This window comes from Oncorhynchus masou, chromosome 10 (assembly GCF_036934945.1).
Source record: "Oncorhynchus masou masou isolate Uvic2021 chromosome 10, UVic_Omas_1.1, whole genome shotgun sequence".
Taxonomy (NCBI): domain Eukaryota; kingdom Metazoa; phylum Chordata; class Actinopteri; order Salmoniformes; family Salmonidae; genus Oncorhynchus; species Oncorhynchus masou.
Window position 1 is genome coordinate 24,237,504 of NC_088221.1, and position 18,639 is coordinate 24,256,142.

Here is an 18,639-nt window from a genome sequence, read left to right on the forward strand (position 1 = left end):
AAAAGACGCATTCTTGCGTTCTAACTACCCGCTATTCAAAGTCCTCTGAACAAATTAAGGGAATTGTTCACAAACATTGGCACATCCTAAAATCCGATGATAGTCTTGGTAATGTGTTTTCGATCCCTTCCCTTGGTCGTATTCTCGCGGGGCAGAAATCTCAGAGACCAATTGGTACACTCTGATTTACCACCCCAAGATATTCCTGAACAACGTCTATTTGCGCCCCTACTGGATGGAAATTACAAATGTAATGGCTGTGCTCAATGCAATGGCACTTATAAATGTAGATCCTTCAAACACCCACAAACAGGGAAATCGATCCCAATAAAAGGTGTTATTACGTGCTCCATTAAGGCAGTTATTTAGCTTATAACTTGTCCTTGTGGTAAAAATTATGTAGGTAAAACAAAGCGCAAATTAAAAGTACGTATCTCAGAGCATCTTAGCACCATTAGGTGTAAAAACTTGACTTCTCCAGTTGCGGCCCACTTCTTGGAGGCAGGCCACTCGATCTCGTCTCTGCGTTATATTGGCATCGAACATGTCACCCTCACTAGTAGAGGGGGTGACCTTGATAATTTTTTGTTAAAACGAGAGGCTGCCTGGATCTTTAATTTAAAGACCCTTGCGCCCTTCGGTCTCAACGTAGACTTTGATCTGAAGCCATTCTTGTGATTATTGTGACTTTGCCATTGTAATTGTGTGTAAACTTGTATAGTCAAATTAATCTATGATCGTATGCTATCCATTTGTTTGTATGCTGTTCTTTGTATGACATTATAATATTTGATTATTAACCAATGATATTAGGCCACTCCTGGCCATGATTACAGACACCTGTGTCCTTTGACACTATATAAACGAGTCATCCCGCATTGTTTGTGATTATACCCTGATGAAGACAGCTTGGCTGTCGAAACGTTGGTATTAAATTTTTGCATCTGAGCTCCAAGAGTGTGCGGCTCTCTTTTATTTTTATTTTTATTTTCGAAATTCCACAGTTTGCCATACTGACAATGTTTTTCATGCCAATAAGCAGCTTGAATTTGAAAAATTTGAAAAAAGAATTGAGAGAGACACAGAGACAGAGACAGAGACAGAGAGAGAGAGAGAGAGAGAGAAACAGAGACAGAGAAACAGAGTGACAGAGAGAGAAAGACAGAGAAAGACAGAGAGAGAGAGAGAGAGAGAGAGAGAAAGGAGGGATGAAAGAGTGCATGTGTCACTGACCTTGAGCCTCCTGTTCTGTGTCTGGAGTCTGGGTGCTGTGGAGAAACAACAGTCAGTCACAGTTAGAAAGAGGTTTCACTCACAGATCTCACCAATTCAAATTATAAAAAGCTTTTCTTAAGAGTAATTTAAGAAGCACATGACAATGTTTGGGGTTCTACATGGAGTGAACATAGGCACAGCAGCCATAGAGATATATACACGGTATCTATCTCTGTGGGCACAGCAGAGGAGGCAGAGGGTGAGGAGTGATATGGCCAGGTAAGGTTGAAGAACCTTCAGAACCTTACCTGCACATATGTAACCATGTGTTGGTGGCATCACTACAGTTGATAGAACAGAAGTAGAGAAAACAGCAATGGGGAAATGAATGAGACATGTAATACAAGAGTCTTGCCCAGTGAATACGCTCAAAGAGTGGTTACAATGGCAAATAAAGTGAATAGGATATGATGCCTTGCCTTTTCAACCCCGTCACTGACATTCTCTGAAATTGGACGGAAGGCAGAAATATTACAGGAGCAAATACAGTAATAACTGAAGCAGGAATATAATTGTTAGATACACACAAAATAACATTTTTAAAAAACACAAAAAGCAGCTGGAAACTATGACTTTTTGGATGAATGATGATGTACAGGTAGTAGATATACATGATGATGGTACTTTCATGGAGGCTGAGAAGACTCAGATCTGCTATGCACCCACTACCCCCCTCCGCTTTCAAAAACAGCCCACTCACACTTTCAACCAGAGCCAGGTGCTCCTCTGATTGGCTGAAGTTGTTGCCCATCTCCAGAGCGGTGGTCGTGCCGTCCAGGCACCGCCTCATCCAGGTCTGGTACTCCTCCTGGTTCGGGAGGCGGTCCCAGAAAATCTTGAAGGCTTCCCACACCGTCTCCTGACACACTAAAACACACACACACTAATGTCACTGATTGGTGAAAGAACCCATTCACCTGGTAGAACACTTTCTCTAAGGATGACAAGGAGCAGGTAGGAAAACCACCCTCGGCTGTGGCCCTCCAGTTCTATAGCTGTGACCCCCTGAGGTAACTCTTAGCTAGCATCTTAGCTCATGTGTGGATCACAGTGTAGATTTAAGTGTGGTACAGTACATACCCCCGGCCAGGTCAGAGTCAATTGATTCAGTGTTTAGCATGTTGTGTACCTGAATGCCTGACCTCAGTATCACTCTCCAATGTCATGCCACTGTCAAACCTGTGATGTAACCCCTTTCCATACTGTAAGTCAGCTTACAGGAGAGTACAATGAGAACTTGTGCTCAACTGGCCTACCTGGTTAAATAAAGGAGAAATAAATCGGGGGGGGGGCTCCCTGGAGCCAAAACATCTCCCAATCCCCATAGGTTAATATGGTTACAGATGAGTTCCTACGGCACAGCATCTCCCTTAACGCTGTCCCTTAACGCTGTCCCTTAACGCTGTCCCTTAACGCTGTCCCAAGCTGAAGTTGGAGACTTATCTCCCTCACCAACTTCAAACATCTGATATCTGAGCAGCTAATCGATCGCTGCAGCTGTACACAGTCCATCGGTAAATAGCCCACCCAATTTTACCTACCTCATCCCCATACCGTTTATATTTATTTACTTTTCTGCTCTTTTGCACACCAGTATCTCTACTTGCACATGACCATCTGATCATTTATCACTCCAGTGTTAATCTGTAAAATTGTAATTATTCGCCTACCTCCTCATGCCTTTTGCACACAATGTATATAGACTCTTTTTTTTCTACTGTGTTATTGACTTGTTAATTGTTTACTCCATGTGTAAGTCTGTGTTGTTGTCTGTTCACATTGCTATGCTTTATCTTGGCCAGGTGGTTGCAGTTGCAAATGAGAACTTGCTTACCTGGTTAAATAAAGGTGAAATATATATTTTTTTTAAATGAACTTTTCTCCTCTCAATTCAACTTTATCAACTGCATCTACATGGGACCCTGCACCTACATAATACAGTACCATCTCAACAACCATTGTGCTCACCTATCTACACAATCACCAACCACGGCCCTGGTCTAAAGAGCACCGGGAAGGGATTTGTTCCAGCCCATCTGGAAGAAGGTCTTCATGAGCAGATGTTTAAATCAGGTGCTTTAGTAAGTGCTGGGCTGAAACTAACGTCTTGATTGCCAAATTTAACCAATGTCATTAAAGTAAAAAAATATATATATACATTTTCATAAAGGATAGTATAGAGAAGGTCCTGGAATAGCTTTACTATTCATCTGGAAACTCAAGGATTAGCAACCCTCTAATGGAGTCCAGTCAGGTCCAGGTCCAGTCAGGTCAGGTCCAGGTCCAGCCAGGTCAGGTCCAGGTCAGGTCCAGGTCCAGCCAGGCCAGGTCAGGTCCAGGTCAGGGTCAGGTCCAGCAGGTCCAGCAGGTCCAGTCAGGTCAGGTCCAGCCAGGTCAGGTCCAGGTCAGGTCCAGGTCAGGTCCAGCCAGGTCAGGTCCAGCCAGGTCAGGTCCAGCCAGGTCAGGTCCAGCCAGGTCAGGTCCAGCCAGGTCAGGTCCAGCCAGGTCAGGTCAGGTCCAGCCAGGTCCTGGTCCAGCCAGGTCAGGTCAGGTCCAGCCAGGTCCTGGTCCAGCCAGGTCAGGTCAGGTCCAGCCAGGTCCTGGTCCAGCCAGGTCAGGTCCTGGTCCAGCCAGGTCCAGGTCAGGTCCAGCCAGGTCCTGGTCCAGCCAGGTCAGGTCAGGTCCAGCCAGGTCCTGGTCCAGCCAGGTCAGGTCCAGGTCCAGGTCCAGGTCAGGTCCAGCCAGGTCAGGTCCAGCCAGGTCCAGGTCAGGTCCAGCCAGGTCCAGGTCAGGTCCAGCCAGGTCAGGTCCAGCCAGGTCCGGTCCAGGTCCAGGTCAGGTCAGGTCCAGCCAGGTCAGGTTCAGCCAGGTCAGTCTCTCAGTAGCCCACCAGACTGGAGTCACATGCTGTCCTGCACACTCATCACAGATGAGCCACTAACAGGCCCACAGATTCTTCAAAACTCCTCCCTCTCAGAACCTTAAGCCTCTGTCTCTCTCTCCTGAGTGGCTGGACACATGTTCTGAGCGTTAGACTTTTAACCGGTCTTCTCACGCCCAACGTCCTTCTCAGGAGTCACTCTCTCTCCCCCTCCCTGTCTCTCCAAGTGCAGAACAGGGGCTCTAAATGGGCTTATCTTGACTTACAGAGTGACTTACTGATCGCCAGGAAATTAATCTAAAGTAGAGCAGATGTTGCAGAATATCTGATGCTGGAGAGGGCATATAGGTTGAGACCCAAATATCTCAATGCAGTTGACACCCACTTCACGTTTCTATTGCTGGGTGAGTAAAGGATATAGACCTACTCTAAAGTCTGGGTAAGGGTTGCCAGAAGGTGCCACATGTGTAGATCTGGGATCAGCTAATACCTACAGTCAGTAGCCCAAGCAAATCTGGAGGTAAATGCACAACTGTCCATAGGTCTGTGGGCAAGCACCAGTCCTCCAACAGATGTCATGATATATGCAGCACTTCAAGCACTACTCCATCAGGTGAAGGTCTTTGATAAGAGGAGCGTCAGGAGGGGTAAATAATGATTGTTCTAAACGCCATTATAAGACCAAAGACTTGGAACTGAGGGACTGGGAGGACTGAGAACTCATGTCGGCCCATAGATGTTCCAGTATGTGTAGGCCTCTCCCACCGCTGGCTTGTGTTGCAACAGCCCACTTTTAAATCCCTGGCTAGAGGCAAGAGACACACACAACCATACATCTAAAAAGGATAAGCACACTGCACAGCTCTATACAGTATAGAGCCTATCGGATAAAGTGTGAAGTTAAGCCTAGACACTTGTCTTGAGTTCGTTTTCTTTCTCCCCCCAACGGTCGAGGTTTCAATTTGGGAAGGGTGAACGGATTCCAGATCTGTGCTTACGGGCTACTTCTATCTCCAGCATTATCCATACAGGTCAGTGAGTGGTGGTTGTAATGTAGTGAATATTATGCCATAACCCAGCAATCTAAATAACTCACCTCGAAGGTGAAAGTAGCTGAGATGATTTGCGATGGCTTGTTGCACACTCTCCTGCCCGCAGAGTTTGACCCCGCTGGGGAAAAGGACATTGCGCTTCTGCCGGTGGGTAGCTCCATGGTCCTGGTTTGAAACCTTGAGGACAGGTGAATGAACTATGCTTTGAGGAACTGATAGAATGGGTGAAATGCCAACTGTTTTGAAATAAAGATCCTGTCCATCAGGAAGAATGGGTCCTTCTCCAGATGCAGCATCTGTGGTAAAACATTAAAACAGGTAACATTGGACAACAACTCCATCTGACATTGCAGTAGATTGATGTGTAGATTGATTATTTATTCGTCCTACCTACCTACATAAATACATACCTGTTCTTATTCCCAAAAGTGCGAACGCTAGAATGAACGGAAGTGTACACAAAAAACATTTCAATAAAGAGTCCGACATCTTAAATCCGTAGTAGTTTTAACTCAGAGGGGTTGAAAAATGGTATTAGTCCCTCCTTACGAGATTGCATAGTTCAAAATCCAGCAAACGCATCAGTCCCTCAGCAATAATTATGAAGTGATTAGATAAAGTCAAATCACATTTATTTTTAAAGCCCTTCTTACATCAGCTGATATCTCAAAGTGCTGCACAGAAACCCAGCCTAAAACCCCAAACAGCAAGCAATGCAGGTGTAGAAGCACAGTGGCTAGGAAAAATAAAGTGATGGCCTCCTTTCCTCCTTTCTTCCGTGGGCTGAGGAAGGTATGGTGCTGAAGAACAGCTCGCGGCCACAGGTAGGCAGATGGCCCATTGAGAGAGATTTCTTTTGCTCCCTAATCTTGTTGGCTAAGCCCTTTAGAGCAGCTTGTTAAGACGTTACTGGTGTAATACTGGGATTGGTGCTTAGTGCGAGGGGAACGTGGATGAGAGAGAGATGGGAAAGGGGGAGGGAAGACAGGCCATCCGGCAGAGAGAGATGGGAAAGGGGGGAGGGAAGAGAGGCCATCCGCAGAGAGAGACGGGAAAGGGGGGAGGGAAGAGAGGCCATCCGCAGAGAGAGATGGTGAATGGGGGAGGGAAGAGAGGCCATCCGCAGAGAGAGATGGGAAAGGGGGGAGGGAAGACAGGCCATCCGGCAGAGAGAGATGGGAAAGGGGGGAGGGAAGACAGGCCATCCGGCACAGAGAGATGGTAAAGGGGGAGGGAAGAGGCCATCCGCAGAGAGATGGTGAATGGGGGGAGGGATGAGAGGCCATCCGCAGAGAGAGATGGGGGAGGGAAGAAAGACCATCCACAGAGAGAGATGGGAAAGGGGGAGGGAAGAGAGGCCATCCGCAGAGAGAGATGGGAAAGGGGGAGGGATGAGAGGCCATCCGCAGAGAGAGATGGGAAAGGGGGGAGGGAAGAGAGGCCATCCGCAGAGAGAGATGGGAAAGGGGGAGGGAAGAGAGGCCATCCGCAGAGAGAGATGGGGGAGGGAAGAGAGGCCATCCGCAGAGAGAGATGGGGGAGGGAAGAGAGGCCATCTGCAGAGAGAGATGGGAAAGGGGGAGGGAAGAGAGGCCATCCGCAGAGAGAGATGGGAAATGGGGAGGGAAGAGAGGGCATCCTCAGAGAGAGATGGGAAAGGGGGAGGGAAGTGAGGCCTGGTCAAAATGAAACTCCACTCAAGGCTGGAACTGGCTGAGGCCTATATTTTCAGTCTTAGTAGACCTAACAGATAGCTCGCTCTCTAAATCTTCACCTGAGGGTAATGTTCACGTTTATGATTTGATCAGGTCAGTGCTGCTTTAATCAATCATAGTTCATAGGGCCATTGGACATGGACTAGGAAACACTGAGTTTAAACATAATGACATAGCCAGATCTGGATGTGCTTTAGCAAACTCCTCAATCATTTGTAGTCGTGTCAAAAAGGCTGGTCGAGTCATGTTTGTTCACGGCCCAATGAAATCCTCCATTTATAAAGCATCTTCTGGATGGGAAGGATTTAGTGTTTAAAATAAATCATCATCAGGGAATTAGGTACTGTGCGGCCGGAGTCTAAATTTAAGGAACCTCACCTTAGCTAAGGTCAAGCAGGATAGATTCCAGTGGTACCGCATACATTAATAATACACAACCTGGGTAGGTCCTACTGGTCATCATATTGTACAGGCTACACATTAAAAACACCTGCTCTTTCCATGACATGGGCACAGCATGGTCCAGTGACCAGGTGAATCCAGGTGAAAGCTCTGATCCCTTATTGATGTCACTTGTTAAATCCACTTCAATCAGTGTAGATGAAGGGGAGGAGACAGGTTCAAGAAGGATTTTTAAGCCTCAAGACAATTGAGATATAGATTGTGTGTGTGCCATTCATAGGGTTCAAATGGGCAAGACAAAATATTGAAGTGCCTTTGAACGGGGTATGGTAGTAGGCAAGAACTGCAACGCTGCTGGGTTTGTCACACAACAGTTTCCTGTGTGTATCAAGAATGGTCCACCACCCAAAAGGACATCCAGCAAATTTGACACAACTGTTGGAAGCATTGGAGTCAACATGGGCCAGCATCCCTGTGGAATGCTTTCGACACCTTGTAGAGTCCCTGCCCTGAAATATTGAGGCTGTTTCGTGGGCAAAATGTTGGGTGCAGCTCAATATTAGGAAGGTGTTCTTAATGTTTTGTACACTCAGCGTACATCACATAGGCTACATAGACACATGCATGTACAGCCACATGCATGCATGTTTGTGCAAGTCTCAGACACACAGTCAGACATGGGAGTGATTATGGAACAAGTGGTCGAGGAGATGATGGGCCGAGAGGCGGCAGACAAAATCCTCTGTGTGCGCAAAGCTGGGAGCTTTCACCCTTCACTTTACCTTGTGGTTATGGATCCTGTTGTGACACGGACTCTTACGAGTCACAAAAATGGTAGTTCTATATGTTCTCATAATTATTTCTCCTAACCAGTTCAGAAAAGGACCTGAAATTCTAAACAAGGTGGAGAGCTACTGTATATTCATGAGGAATCAGTACATCCATTAGACTCCGGGTTAACAGTTAAAAGGTTACACCGTAGTAGACAATGTACTGTAGGTTAATGATGTTCAATTCATCTTAAAAATGGGAATAAAGAGTTCAGCGGGTGGACAGAGTGATCCTGAGCTAATGAACTTACCGTAGCACTTACTGTTGCACGCAATCGCTCTTTGTTGTAGTACAAACACCAGCCTATCTACAGGCCATCAACTGCGTCTAAAGTATAGAGAAACCTTTGGTTTTGGGAGGATTTTGTTTCGCCAAAGGTAAGCTCATTCGTTCCAATGTAATTGTCTTGAAACCTCCATTGCCAACATGGCCGGAAATCCAATCAGAGGGCAAAGTGTAGCGATTCTATATTGCTACCTATCTGATCTTATCAGGTCAGATAGGTAGCCAAAGTATCCATCACTGTCCCAGGCTTTTGGTTGAAATAATTGGCAGGACCATGGTGCTGATACATGGTGACTACAATGGCCTGCATAGCCCCACTCACTCTGTAATGCCCTGAGCTCTTTACCCTGTAACCTGATATCATCGGCAGGACAACTGGGCAGCCATTGAGGCACAAAGCATCCTGCACTGATAGCTGCCATGTGGACAGTGTTTCGGCACAAAATAACTGCCACGGATCATTCAGGTAACTGCTACCCATCTGTGGTGGCTGAGGCAGGTTCCCCCCGAAACAATGACAAATCTACTGTAGCTATACTGGCTTAAGCTATAAAATGAGTAACAAAATCATCACTGCATGGAATCAGCGATATCACCAGTGTTGAACGTTAACTCTTGCTGACTGTTCGTTGCTCGTTGTTCTTTATCACTCATAGAGAAGGTAACAGAGGTTTGGAACGTTGTAGTCCTTATCCAGGTCTATTCACAACCATGTTAGAGCTGGGACCATCATCAGGGGCTTTCCCCACCCACACTGGTCTAAACTGGGAGGTAGGAGTTGACGTGCAGTGGGATTACAGGGCATCAGAGGGGAGTCACAGGGGGTTTGTCCGAGACAGAGACGGTTAATAGACCTAATCTGGGAGACAGTAAGACCTTGTTCAGAGTCTAGATAACCTCATGTCAACAACAACAATGTGGGATGTACCAAGAGAGATTAGACTGTGATGTCATCATTCCTAAGAATCTTGAGGAAGTATACCGGCATAAGGAAGAGGGACCTCCCATTGAATGGGAGTGAATGGAACTGATTGGGACAGTTGGCACCCACATACAACTCAATGTTTCTAAATGTATGTGGTATAATCAGTCTAATATTCCTTCTAATCAGGAAGGAAGATTCATCCAATCAAAATGTTTGCTCTTACCATGTTTTTTTCTGGATAAAAAAAATGGGGGTGGGCGTGGCATTTTAAAGCCAAATTCCTGCAATTCCCCAAATTTCTCCATTGAGCCGAGAAACATTTATACAGTTTTAAAGAATTTCCTGCAATTCTGTGCATTTTGCCATGGCTAATGCTCTGTTATTTAGCCCTACCTTAATAACAAAATCAATACTGTTAAATTATTTGTTTTGGGAATTTTCAATTCCCCTGACAGTCTAGCTTTTATTTTGGTGATTATTAGTTCTCAAAGAATATATTATTTAAAAAAAAAGTAGTATGTGAAAAGATAATTGATTTATATCTTGTTTCAGTGGTTTAACTTTACACTGAAAGCGTTTTTTCAATCCAAAAAATAAAGGGTTTCTACTGCAGTAAAATTCCTGCTCTTACTAACACCGACAAACTACGGTTGATAATCTATGACCTGGAATCACCTAAAAATCAGCATTCACCTTCTGGCAACAAATAATACTATTCCTGGAGATGTATATACACCCAACCTCAGTCCGTCCAGTTTAGGCTGCAGTGTTGTTTATGTGTGAGCTCGATCTTACACTAACCAAGGGGCTGTGTTTTTGTAACCCTCTTATTAGACAGCTGAGGTCTATAAAACGTTGCGGTATCATACCCCATACACACACACAATGGCACCAATTTTTCTGTTGGTTTATTTGTGTTGTTTGTAACTTTATTTTTTGCTTATTTTGTAAATAATGTTGCCGCTACCGTCTCATATGACCGAAAATAACTTCTGGACATCAGGACTGCGATTACTCACCACAGACTGGCAGAATCCTTTTTTCTTTGAACGAGCCTGACGTGAACAATATGCTGCTTTCTCTGGAACAGGCCCAGATCCCCGTGATTTCCCTGAAGAGGAGGTGGAGAAAAAGGGGCCAGAGGGCAGGCTGCCTTCTGAGAATTCGTAGGCGATCTAATAAAACTCCACTTCCTTCCATTCTACTAGTAAACATGCAATCTTAGGAGATTAAAATAGATGACCTACACAGAAGATTAAACTACCAACGGGACATTCAAAACTAGAATATCTTATGCTTCATGGAGTCATAGCTGAATGACGACACTATCAACATACAGCTGGCTGGTTAAACGCTGTAACGGCAGGACAGAACGGCAGCATCTGGTAAGACGAGGTGTGGCGGATTATGTATTTTTGTAAATAACAGCTGGTGCACGAAATCTAAGGAAGTCTCAAGCTATTGCTCGCCTGAGGAAGAGTATCTCATGATAAGCTGTAGGCCACACTATCTACCACCATCTACATTTCCGTAGTTGTTTACATACCACCACAGTCAGAGGCTGGCACTAAGACAGCATTGTATGAGCTGTATTCCACCATAAGCAAACAAAAAACACGCTCACCCAGAGGTGGTGCTCCTAGCAGCCGGGGACTTTTAACGCAGGGAAACTTAAATCTGTTTTACCAAAGTTCTATCAGCATGTTAAATGTGCAACCAGAGGGAAAAATACTCTGGACCACCTTTACACCACACACAGAGACGCAGACAAAGCTCTGCCTCGCCCTCCATTTGGCAAATCTGACTATAATTCTATCCTCCTGATTCCTTCTTAAAGCAAAAATTAAAGCAGCAAGCAGCAGTGACTAGAGCAATAGAAAAGTGGTCAGATAAACTACAGGACTGTTTTGCTAGCACAGACTGGAATGGCATTGAGGAGTACACCACATCAGTCATTGGCTTCATCAGTAAGTGCATCGATGACGTCGTCCCCACAGTGACCGTATGTACATACCCCAACCAGAAGCCATGGATTACAGGGAACAGCCGCACTGAGCTAAAAAGGCTAGAGCTGCCGCTTTCAATTAGCAGGACTCTAACCTGGAAGCTTTTTAGAAATTCCGCTATGCCCTCCGACGAAACATAAAAGGGCAAAGCGGACTGAGATCGAATCTTACTACACCGGCTCTGAATCTAGTCGGATGTGGCAGGGCTTGCAAACCATTACAGACTACAAAAAGGGAAGCACAGCCGAGAACTGCCCAGTGACACGAGCCTACCAGACAAGCTAAACTACTTTTATCCTCTCTTCGAAGCAAACACTGAAACACACATGAGAGCACCAGCTGTTCCGGAAGACTGTGTGATCACGCTCTCCACAGCTGATGTGAGTAAGACCTTTAAACAAGTTAACATTCACAAGGTTGTAGGGCCAGACAGATTACCAGGACATGTACTGTGAGCATAAGTTGACCAACTGGCAAGTGTCTTTACTGACATTTTCAACCTCTCCCTGTAATACCAACATGTTTTAAGCAGACCACCATAGTGCCTGTGCCCAAGAACACTAAGGTAACCTGCCTAAATGACTACCGACCTGTAGCACTCATGTCTTTAGCCATGAAGTGCTTTGAAAGGCTGGTGGTCATGGCTTACATCAACACCCAGAAACCCTAGACCCACTCCAATTTGTATACCGCCCTAACTGATCCACAGATGATGCAATCTCTATTGCACTCCACACTGCCCTTTCCTACCTGGACAAAAGGAACACCTATGTGAGAATGATATTCATTGACTACAGCTCAGCGTTCAACACGATAGTCCCCTCAAAGCTCATCAATAAGCTAAGGACCCTGGAACTAAACACCTTCTGTAACTGCATCCTGGACTCCCTGGGGGTGATGGGCCGCCCCCAGGTGGTAAGGGTAGTTAACAACACATCCGCCACGCTCATCCTCAACACAGGGGCCCCTCAGGGGTATGTGTTCAGTCCCCTCTTGTACTGCCTGTTCACTCATGACTGCACGGCCAGGCACGACTCCAACATCAAGTTTGCCGGTGACAACGGTGGTAGGCTTGATCACTGACAAGACACCCTATAGGGAGGAGGTCAGAGACCTGGCCGTGTGGTGCCAGGACAACAACCTCTCCCTCAACATGATCAAGACAACGGATATGATTGTGGACTACAGGAAAGAGGACAAAGCACGCCCCCATTCTCATCAACGGGGCTGCAGTGGAGCAGGTTGAGAGCTTCAAGTTACTTGGTGTCCACATCAACAACAAACTAACATGGTCCAAGCATACCAAGAGTCATGAAGAGGGCACGACAAAACCTATTCCCCCTCAGGAGACTGAAAATATTTATCATGGGTCCTCAGATCCTCAAAAGATTCTACAGCTGCACCATCGAGAGCATCCTGACTGGTTGCATCACTGCCTGGTATGGCAAATGCTCGGCCTCTACAGAGGGTAGTGCGAACGGCCCAATACGTCACTGGGGCCAAGCTTCCTGCCATCCAGGACCCCTATACCAGGCGGTGCCAGAGGAAGGCTCTAAAAATTGTCAAAGACTCCAGCCACCCTAGTCATAGACTGTTCTCTCTGCTCCCGAACAGCAAGCAGTACCGGAGCGCCAAGTCTAGGTCCAAGAGGCTTCTAAACATCTTCTACCCCCAACCCATAAGACTGCTGAACACCTAATCAAATGGCTCCCCAGACTATTTGCATTGCCCCTCCCCCTCTCTTTCACACCACTGTCACTCTCTGTTGTCATCTAAGCAGTCACTTTAATAACTCTACCTACATGTACAAATTACCTCAACTAACCAGTGCCCCCTCTCATTGACTCTGCACGGTACCCCCTGTATATAGTCAAGTTATTGTTATTTTACTGTTGCTCTTTAATTACTTGTCACTTATTTCTTATCCATATTTTTTTAACAGTATTGTTGGTTAGGGCTCTGTAAGGTCTACTCCTGTTGTATTGGGCGCATGTGACAAATAAAATGTGATTGGATTCGACACACACACACACAAATCAGATCCACACAATGCTAATGGCTAGAGGTTGTTTCTGGACAGGGCCAGAGTCTCTTTCTAAAATCCTACCAAATCCCCCCCCCCCCCCTCTGTATGTTTGTGTTATAACTGGAGTGGCCTTCACCACACGGCTAAGTTGGTTGTGCCAGTAGATCACCTCCTGGGTAATGAATTGTAATTCCGACTACAAATGCATTTATTATATTTTATATTCAAAACAGGTTTTCATCAAAATGTACATTTTAAAACAAAATCCACATATAAAAATCAAACTGACATAACATTTACAATAGAATCACATGGGGGAGGGGGGGAATTCATCGTAAAACAGGTAAAAGAATAAAAGGGAGACCATGTTGAATCTGATCTCTTGTGTTAAATGAGGCTATAGTGGTGGTATGTGGTTCTATCTCGAAGATGCAGTGGGGACAGACTCTTTAAAGGGGCATTCTACTGAAAGGGTAAAAAAATAACAGTTTTAACTGTTGAATTTCTGTGGAATGACCCTTTAATGCACCAACTTCAAACAAGAACCTGAGCTACAGCAACTCAACAGCTACTACAGCAAGTATTTTATATCCATCCTCAGTTGGATTTACGTCATTAAAGCAACATCTGATGTTAGGGGCTAATTTCTTGTTGACATGATGAGACATCTGCATGTACTGTATGTTTGAACGGCACAGCTGGCCGGTGAAACAACTACATACGCTTATTGTCTAAGAAATCATATTTCCATATCACTGGCTGAAATGTCAATTTCCTGTTTGCTCAGCATGAGCAGATTCCCAAGGTGGTTACCGTGCCTAACTGCCTACATTTCCCATGTTTCCTATACTACCCACCGTGCCCCTCTGGTGTCTGTACAGGTTCAGCACCAGGTCCCTGATTTCGTCTCGTTTCCTCCGCACCTGTTGCCGTGGGAACCAGTGTTCTAGGCGCAGGGGGAGCTCAAAGTGCACCACAGGGTCCTAAAGGGAGAAAGGTCAGGAGAGAGATACAAGGTGTCTGTAGGTGTATGTCCAGCATATGTGTTTGTGAGAATGTTCTCATAAGAGAAAAACATAAGTAACCTTGCCTGAGACTAGAAGCCTCAAGCTTTAGCTCAGTTGGCTAACATGGTCTTGAGTTGTTCAGACAAATCAGTTCAATACCCCACTGGTTACAGGTGGGAAGTGTGTGAATGCGTATGTATGTGTGTGTTCTTATTTCAGGTGCATAGCTACCTGCAGGAAACTCTCAACGTATTGCAGCAGGTATAGGCCGCAGTCACTGCTGTTGTCCTGTAGAGGGACTTTACAGTGGGAGCCTCTCATCTGCTCAGAACTGAACTCACGGACAGACCCCCGACGCACCTCCCACTCTGACTGCAGGTACCTGACACAGAGACACAGAGAGAGAGAGAACATTAAACACTCATAAGGAACACATTCAAACCCTCTTCCATTCTGTCTACAGATATTTAACACACACATGAAAAGTGAACACACTCACTCCCGTAAGAGTTTGAAGACACGCTCATGGAGGGAGAACTTGAGGGAGTCCATGATGAGAATGCAGGGTCTGAGAGAAGAGAAAAACATTTCACAATTGCATGTAAACATCCAGTTATGAGCTCTTTGTATGCGTGTGTGTGTGTGTGTGTGTGTGTGCCTTTCCACTCACCTTTTACAGACATTCTCTCTGTGGCAGGTCTTCTCAGTGCAGTCCTAGGGAGAAGAAGAATGACAGAAGGTAAGAAAGAGAACAGAGGGAGAGAGACGGAAAACAATGAAAATATGAGAACTTGAGACCCAACATAAGAGCCCTGAAGACAGTTGTGTCTTACCGGAGGACCAGGAGGGGGCTGGAGTACTGAGTCACCCTGGACAACACTCTCTGAAACTAGAGAGAGGAAACATCAGCAGCATTATCCTCCTCATGTTCCATCCCAGGGTTTCAGTCGTTGTTACGGTCATGATGTATGTTATCGCAGCACAGTGACATAGAGAATGGACTGTGTCTTCGTCTCATAAAAACACAGTAGATTAAAGCCTATTTAGTTCCAGCGTCATTCTCTGTTTCTGTCTGTGACTGGTGTTCTGATTGTTTTTGGATTACAAAAATCCAGAGCAGCTCTTAAACTATTTTCTCTCCTAAATGTTCTGGCTCCATCCTACCACAGCTCTAGTTTTTCATGCTGTGCCCAAATACAGCTGAAAGAAGGTGCATTTATCTAGACTACCCAGAGTCATACTTCCTAAAGCAATGTAAATATTCACTCATGTTGAAATATTATGTACGTTTGATGGTTTCACCAAGGTCTAACGTCCTGAGAGAGACATGATGAGAATAGTTTAATCACATACCTGTAAGAGTCAGTTTGTCTTGGTTGTCAGTGTTGGTGGGACCAGGGGGAACATCAGTGATACCATTAAGCTTTTCAGACCCGGAGGCCTCCTCTTCAGCCTGGGCCTTGCCTGGCTTCTCCCCCCCTGTTCCCCTCCGCGAGGCTGGGTTGCGCCACTCCTCACACTGGGGCTCCTCCAGGCCAGGGAAGCAGATCACCACCAGGTACCAGTGGGCTCTGTCATACAAGGAAGAAAGCACTATAAGTCACATGGGTTATTGATGTGTGTGTACTTGTTTTCCTACATTATCAGGACACCAAATGTCCTAAAAGGGTAGGAATTTGTTAAAATGCTATTTTAAGCTCAGGGGTTAAGTTTATGGTTTTGGGGGTTAAGGGTAGGATTAGGGTTAGGGTTAGGTTTATGGTTTTGGGGTTCAGGGTAGGGTTAGGTTTTGGGTAGGGTTAAGGGTAGGGTTTGGGTTAAGGGTAGGGTTAGGTTAGGTTTAGGTTTAGGGTTAGGTTTAGGGTAGGGTTAAGGGTAGGGTTAAGGGTAGGTTTAGGGTTAAGGGTAGGGTTAAGGGTTTAGTGTAGGGTTAGGTTTAAGGGTAGGGATTGGGTTAAGAGTAGGGTTAGGTTTAGGGTAGGGTTAGGTTTAGGGTAGGGTTAGGTTTAGGGTAGGGTTAAGGGTAGGGTTGGTTTAGGGTAGGGTTAAGGGTAGGGTTAAGTGTAGGGTAGGTTTAGGGGTAGATTTAGGTTTAGGGATAAGGGTAGGGTTAGGGTTAAGGGTAGGGTTAGGGTTAAGGGTAAGGTTAAGGGTAGGTTAAGGGTTTAGTGTAGGGTTAGGGTAGGGATAGGTTTAGGGTAGGGTTAAGGGTAGGGTTAGGGTAGGGTTAAGGGTAGGATTAGGTTTAGGGTTAAGGGTAGGATTAAGGGTATGGTTAGGGTTAATGGTTAAGGGTTAGGTTTGGGGTTAAGGGTAGGGTTAGGTTTAGGGTAGGGTTAGGTTTAGGGTAGGGTTAGGGTTAAGGGTAGGATTAGGTTTAGGGTAGGGTTAAGGGTAGGATTAGGTTTAGGGTAGGGTTAGGGTTAAGGGTAGGATTAGGGTATGGGTTAGGGTTTAGGGTAGGGTTAAGTGTAGGGTAGGGTTAGGGTTAAGGGTAGGGTTAGGTTTAGGGTAGGGTTAAGGGTAGGGTTAGGGTTAAGGGTAGGATTAGGTTTAGGGTTAGGGTTTAGGGTAGCGTTAGGTTTAAGGGTAGGGTTAAAGGTAGGTTAAGGGTTTAGTGGAGGGTTAGGGTTAAGGGTAGGTTTAGGGTAGGGTTAAGTTTAGGGTAGGGTTAAGGGTAGGGTTGGTTTAGGGTAGGGTTAAGAGTAGGGTTAAGTGTAGGGTAGGGTTAGGGTTAGGGTTAAGGGTAGGGTTAGGTTTAGGGTATGGTTAGGGTTAAGGGTTAAGGGTAGGGTTAGGTTTAGGGTAGGGTTAGGGTAGGGTTAGGTTTAGGATAGGGTTAAGGATAGGGTTAAGGATAGGGTTATGGTTAAGGATAGGTTTAGGGTAGGGTTAAGGGTAGGGTTAGGTTTAGGGTAGGGTTAGGGTTTAGGGTTAAGGGTAGGGTTAGGGTTAAGGGAAGGGTTAGGGCTTAGGGTAGAGTTAGGTTTAGGGTAGGGTTAAGTTTATGGTTAGGGTTTAGGGTAGGGTTAAGGGTAGGGTAAGGTTTAGGGTAGGGTTAAAGGTAGGGTTAGGTTTAGGGTTAGGGTTTAGGGTAGGGTTAGGTTAAGGGTAGAGTTAGGGTTAAGGGTAGAGTTAGGGTTAAGGGTAGAGTTAGGGTTAAGGGTAGAGTTAGGGTTAAGGGTAGAGTTAGGGTTAAGGGTAGAGTTAGGGTTAAGGGTAGGGTTAAGGGTAGGGGTAAGGGTAGGGGTAAGGGTAGGGTTAAGGGTAGGATTAAGAAAAACAGGATGTGTAAGAGTAAAAAATGTTTTTAAATCAAAACTGTGTGTGTGTCACTCACTCCTGATTGACAGGCACAAACAGGAAGTCTTTCTTGAAGATGTCCACATGTCGTGTCCACGTCTTCACTCGCTGGTGCCGCCGCTGCTGTGCTCTGCAGACAGACAACACACACATGAAACATACACTGCAATACAAATGACTGAATGATAAACCAAAATACACACACACACTTACGAGATGCTGGTACTGTCCTCACTTGCGTTGTCTCTGCGTGTGAGCTGCTTGTAGAAGAAGCTACTGAAGACATGAGAGCGATCAGCCACATCCTGTGGAGCCCTCTCCAGGAGCAGATACCTGTTGGGACAGAGACAGAGCCATGCAGGGGTTGAAACTGTCCTCCATTTTGGCCCAAACGTTTTTTTTTTTGTGTACAGAGGATGTCTGCGTTAGGTTAGATACTCAATGCAATCACTGATGTCACACTCACTTGAGGTAGAAATCGATGATGACATCATTCAGGAACTGGCCATTGTCAAGGCACTCCAGATCTTCTGTTGTCACGGTGATCCCTCCTTTGGAAGGCGGTGGAGGAAACTGGATCAACCTAAGAACAGGAGGATGAGAAAGAAGTGAAGCCATATATCTACACGTGTCTCTACAGCCAGTGTCTACGTCTCAGGTCCTGGAGATTCATTTGGTGTGCAGGCTAACACACCTGTTCCCAAGACTCAACAAGTTGTGTTGCTTGCCTGCGTGTGGGGCCCTGGTGTGTGTACCGGGTCCAGTTGGAGCCAGGCTTGGGGCCCAGGGACACAGAGTAGGAACCTCTGGTTCTGTGGTGACACACTGTGTACACGGGTCTGGGCTGGACTGGACTCCCCTGGAGGGGTGACAAATGACAGAGGTAGTATAATGGGTTACTTGTTGTCAATTTGATTATTAAACGTTAGAG

General features: G+C 45.8%; 1 protein-coding gene across 4 annotated transcripts in view; it reads right to left on the minus strand.

The window, feature by feature from the left end:
- Positions 1-18,639, minus strand: part of LOC135547373 (interphotoreceptor matrix proteoglycan 2-like) — a 55,610-nt gene that overhangs the window by 23,020 nt on the left and 13,951 nt on the right. For all 4 annotated transcript variants that reach the window (XM_064976349.1, XM_064976348.1, XM_064976350.1 and 1 more), the window contains 15 exons: positions 18,437-18,567; positions 18,175-18,291; positions 17,922-18,041; positions 17,746-17,838; positions 15,759-15,976; positions 15,239-15,294; positions 15,076-15,119; positions 14,905-14,973; positions 14,637-14,787; positions 14,256-14,381; positions 5,253-5,385; positions 1,976-2,142; positions 1,695-1,720; positions 1,524-1,556; positions 1,234-1,268 (listed from right to left, as the gene is read on the minus strand). In XM_064976349.1, coding sequence (XP_064832421.1) covers positions 1,234-1,268; positions 1,524-1,556; positions 1,695-1,720; positions 1,976-2,142; positions 5,253-5,385; positions 14,256-14,381; positions 14,637-14,787; positions 14,905-14,973; positions 15,076-15,119; positions 15,239-15,294; positions 15,759-15,976; positions 17,746-17,838; positions 17,922-18,041; positions 18,175-18,291; positions 18,437-18,567 — 1,519 coding nt within the window. The remainder of the gene's footprint in view (positions 1-1,233; positions 1,269-1,523; positions 1,557-1,694; positions 1,721-1,975; positions 2,143-5,252; positions 5,386-14,255; positions 14,382-14,636; positions 14,788-14,904; positions 14,974-15,075; positions 15,120-15,238; positions 15,295-15,758; positions 15,977-17,745; positions 17,839-17,921; positions 18,042-18,174; positions 18,292-18,436; positions 18,568-18,639) is intronic.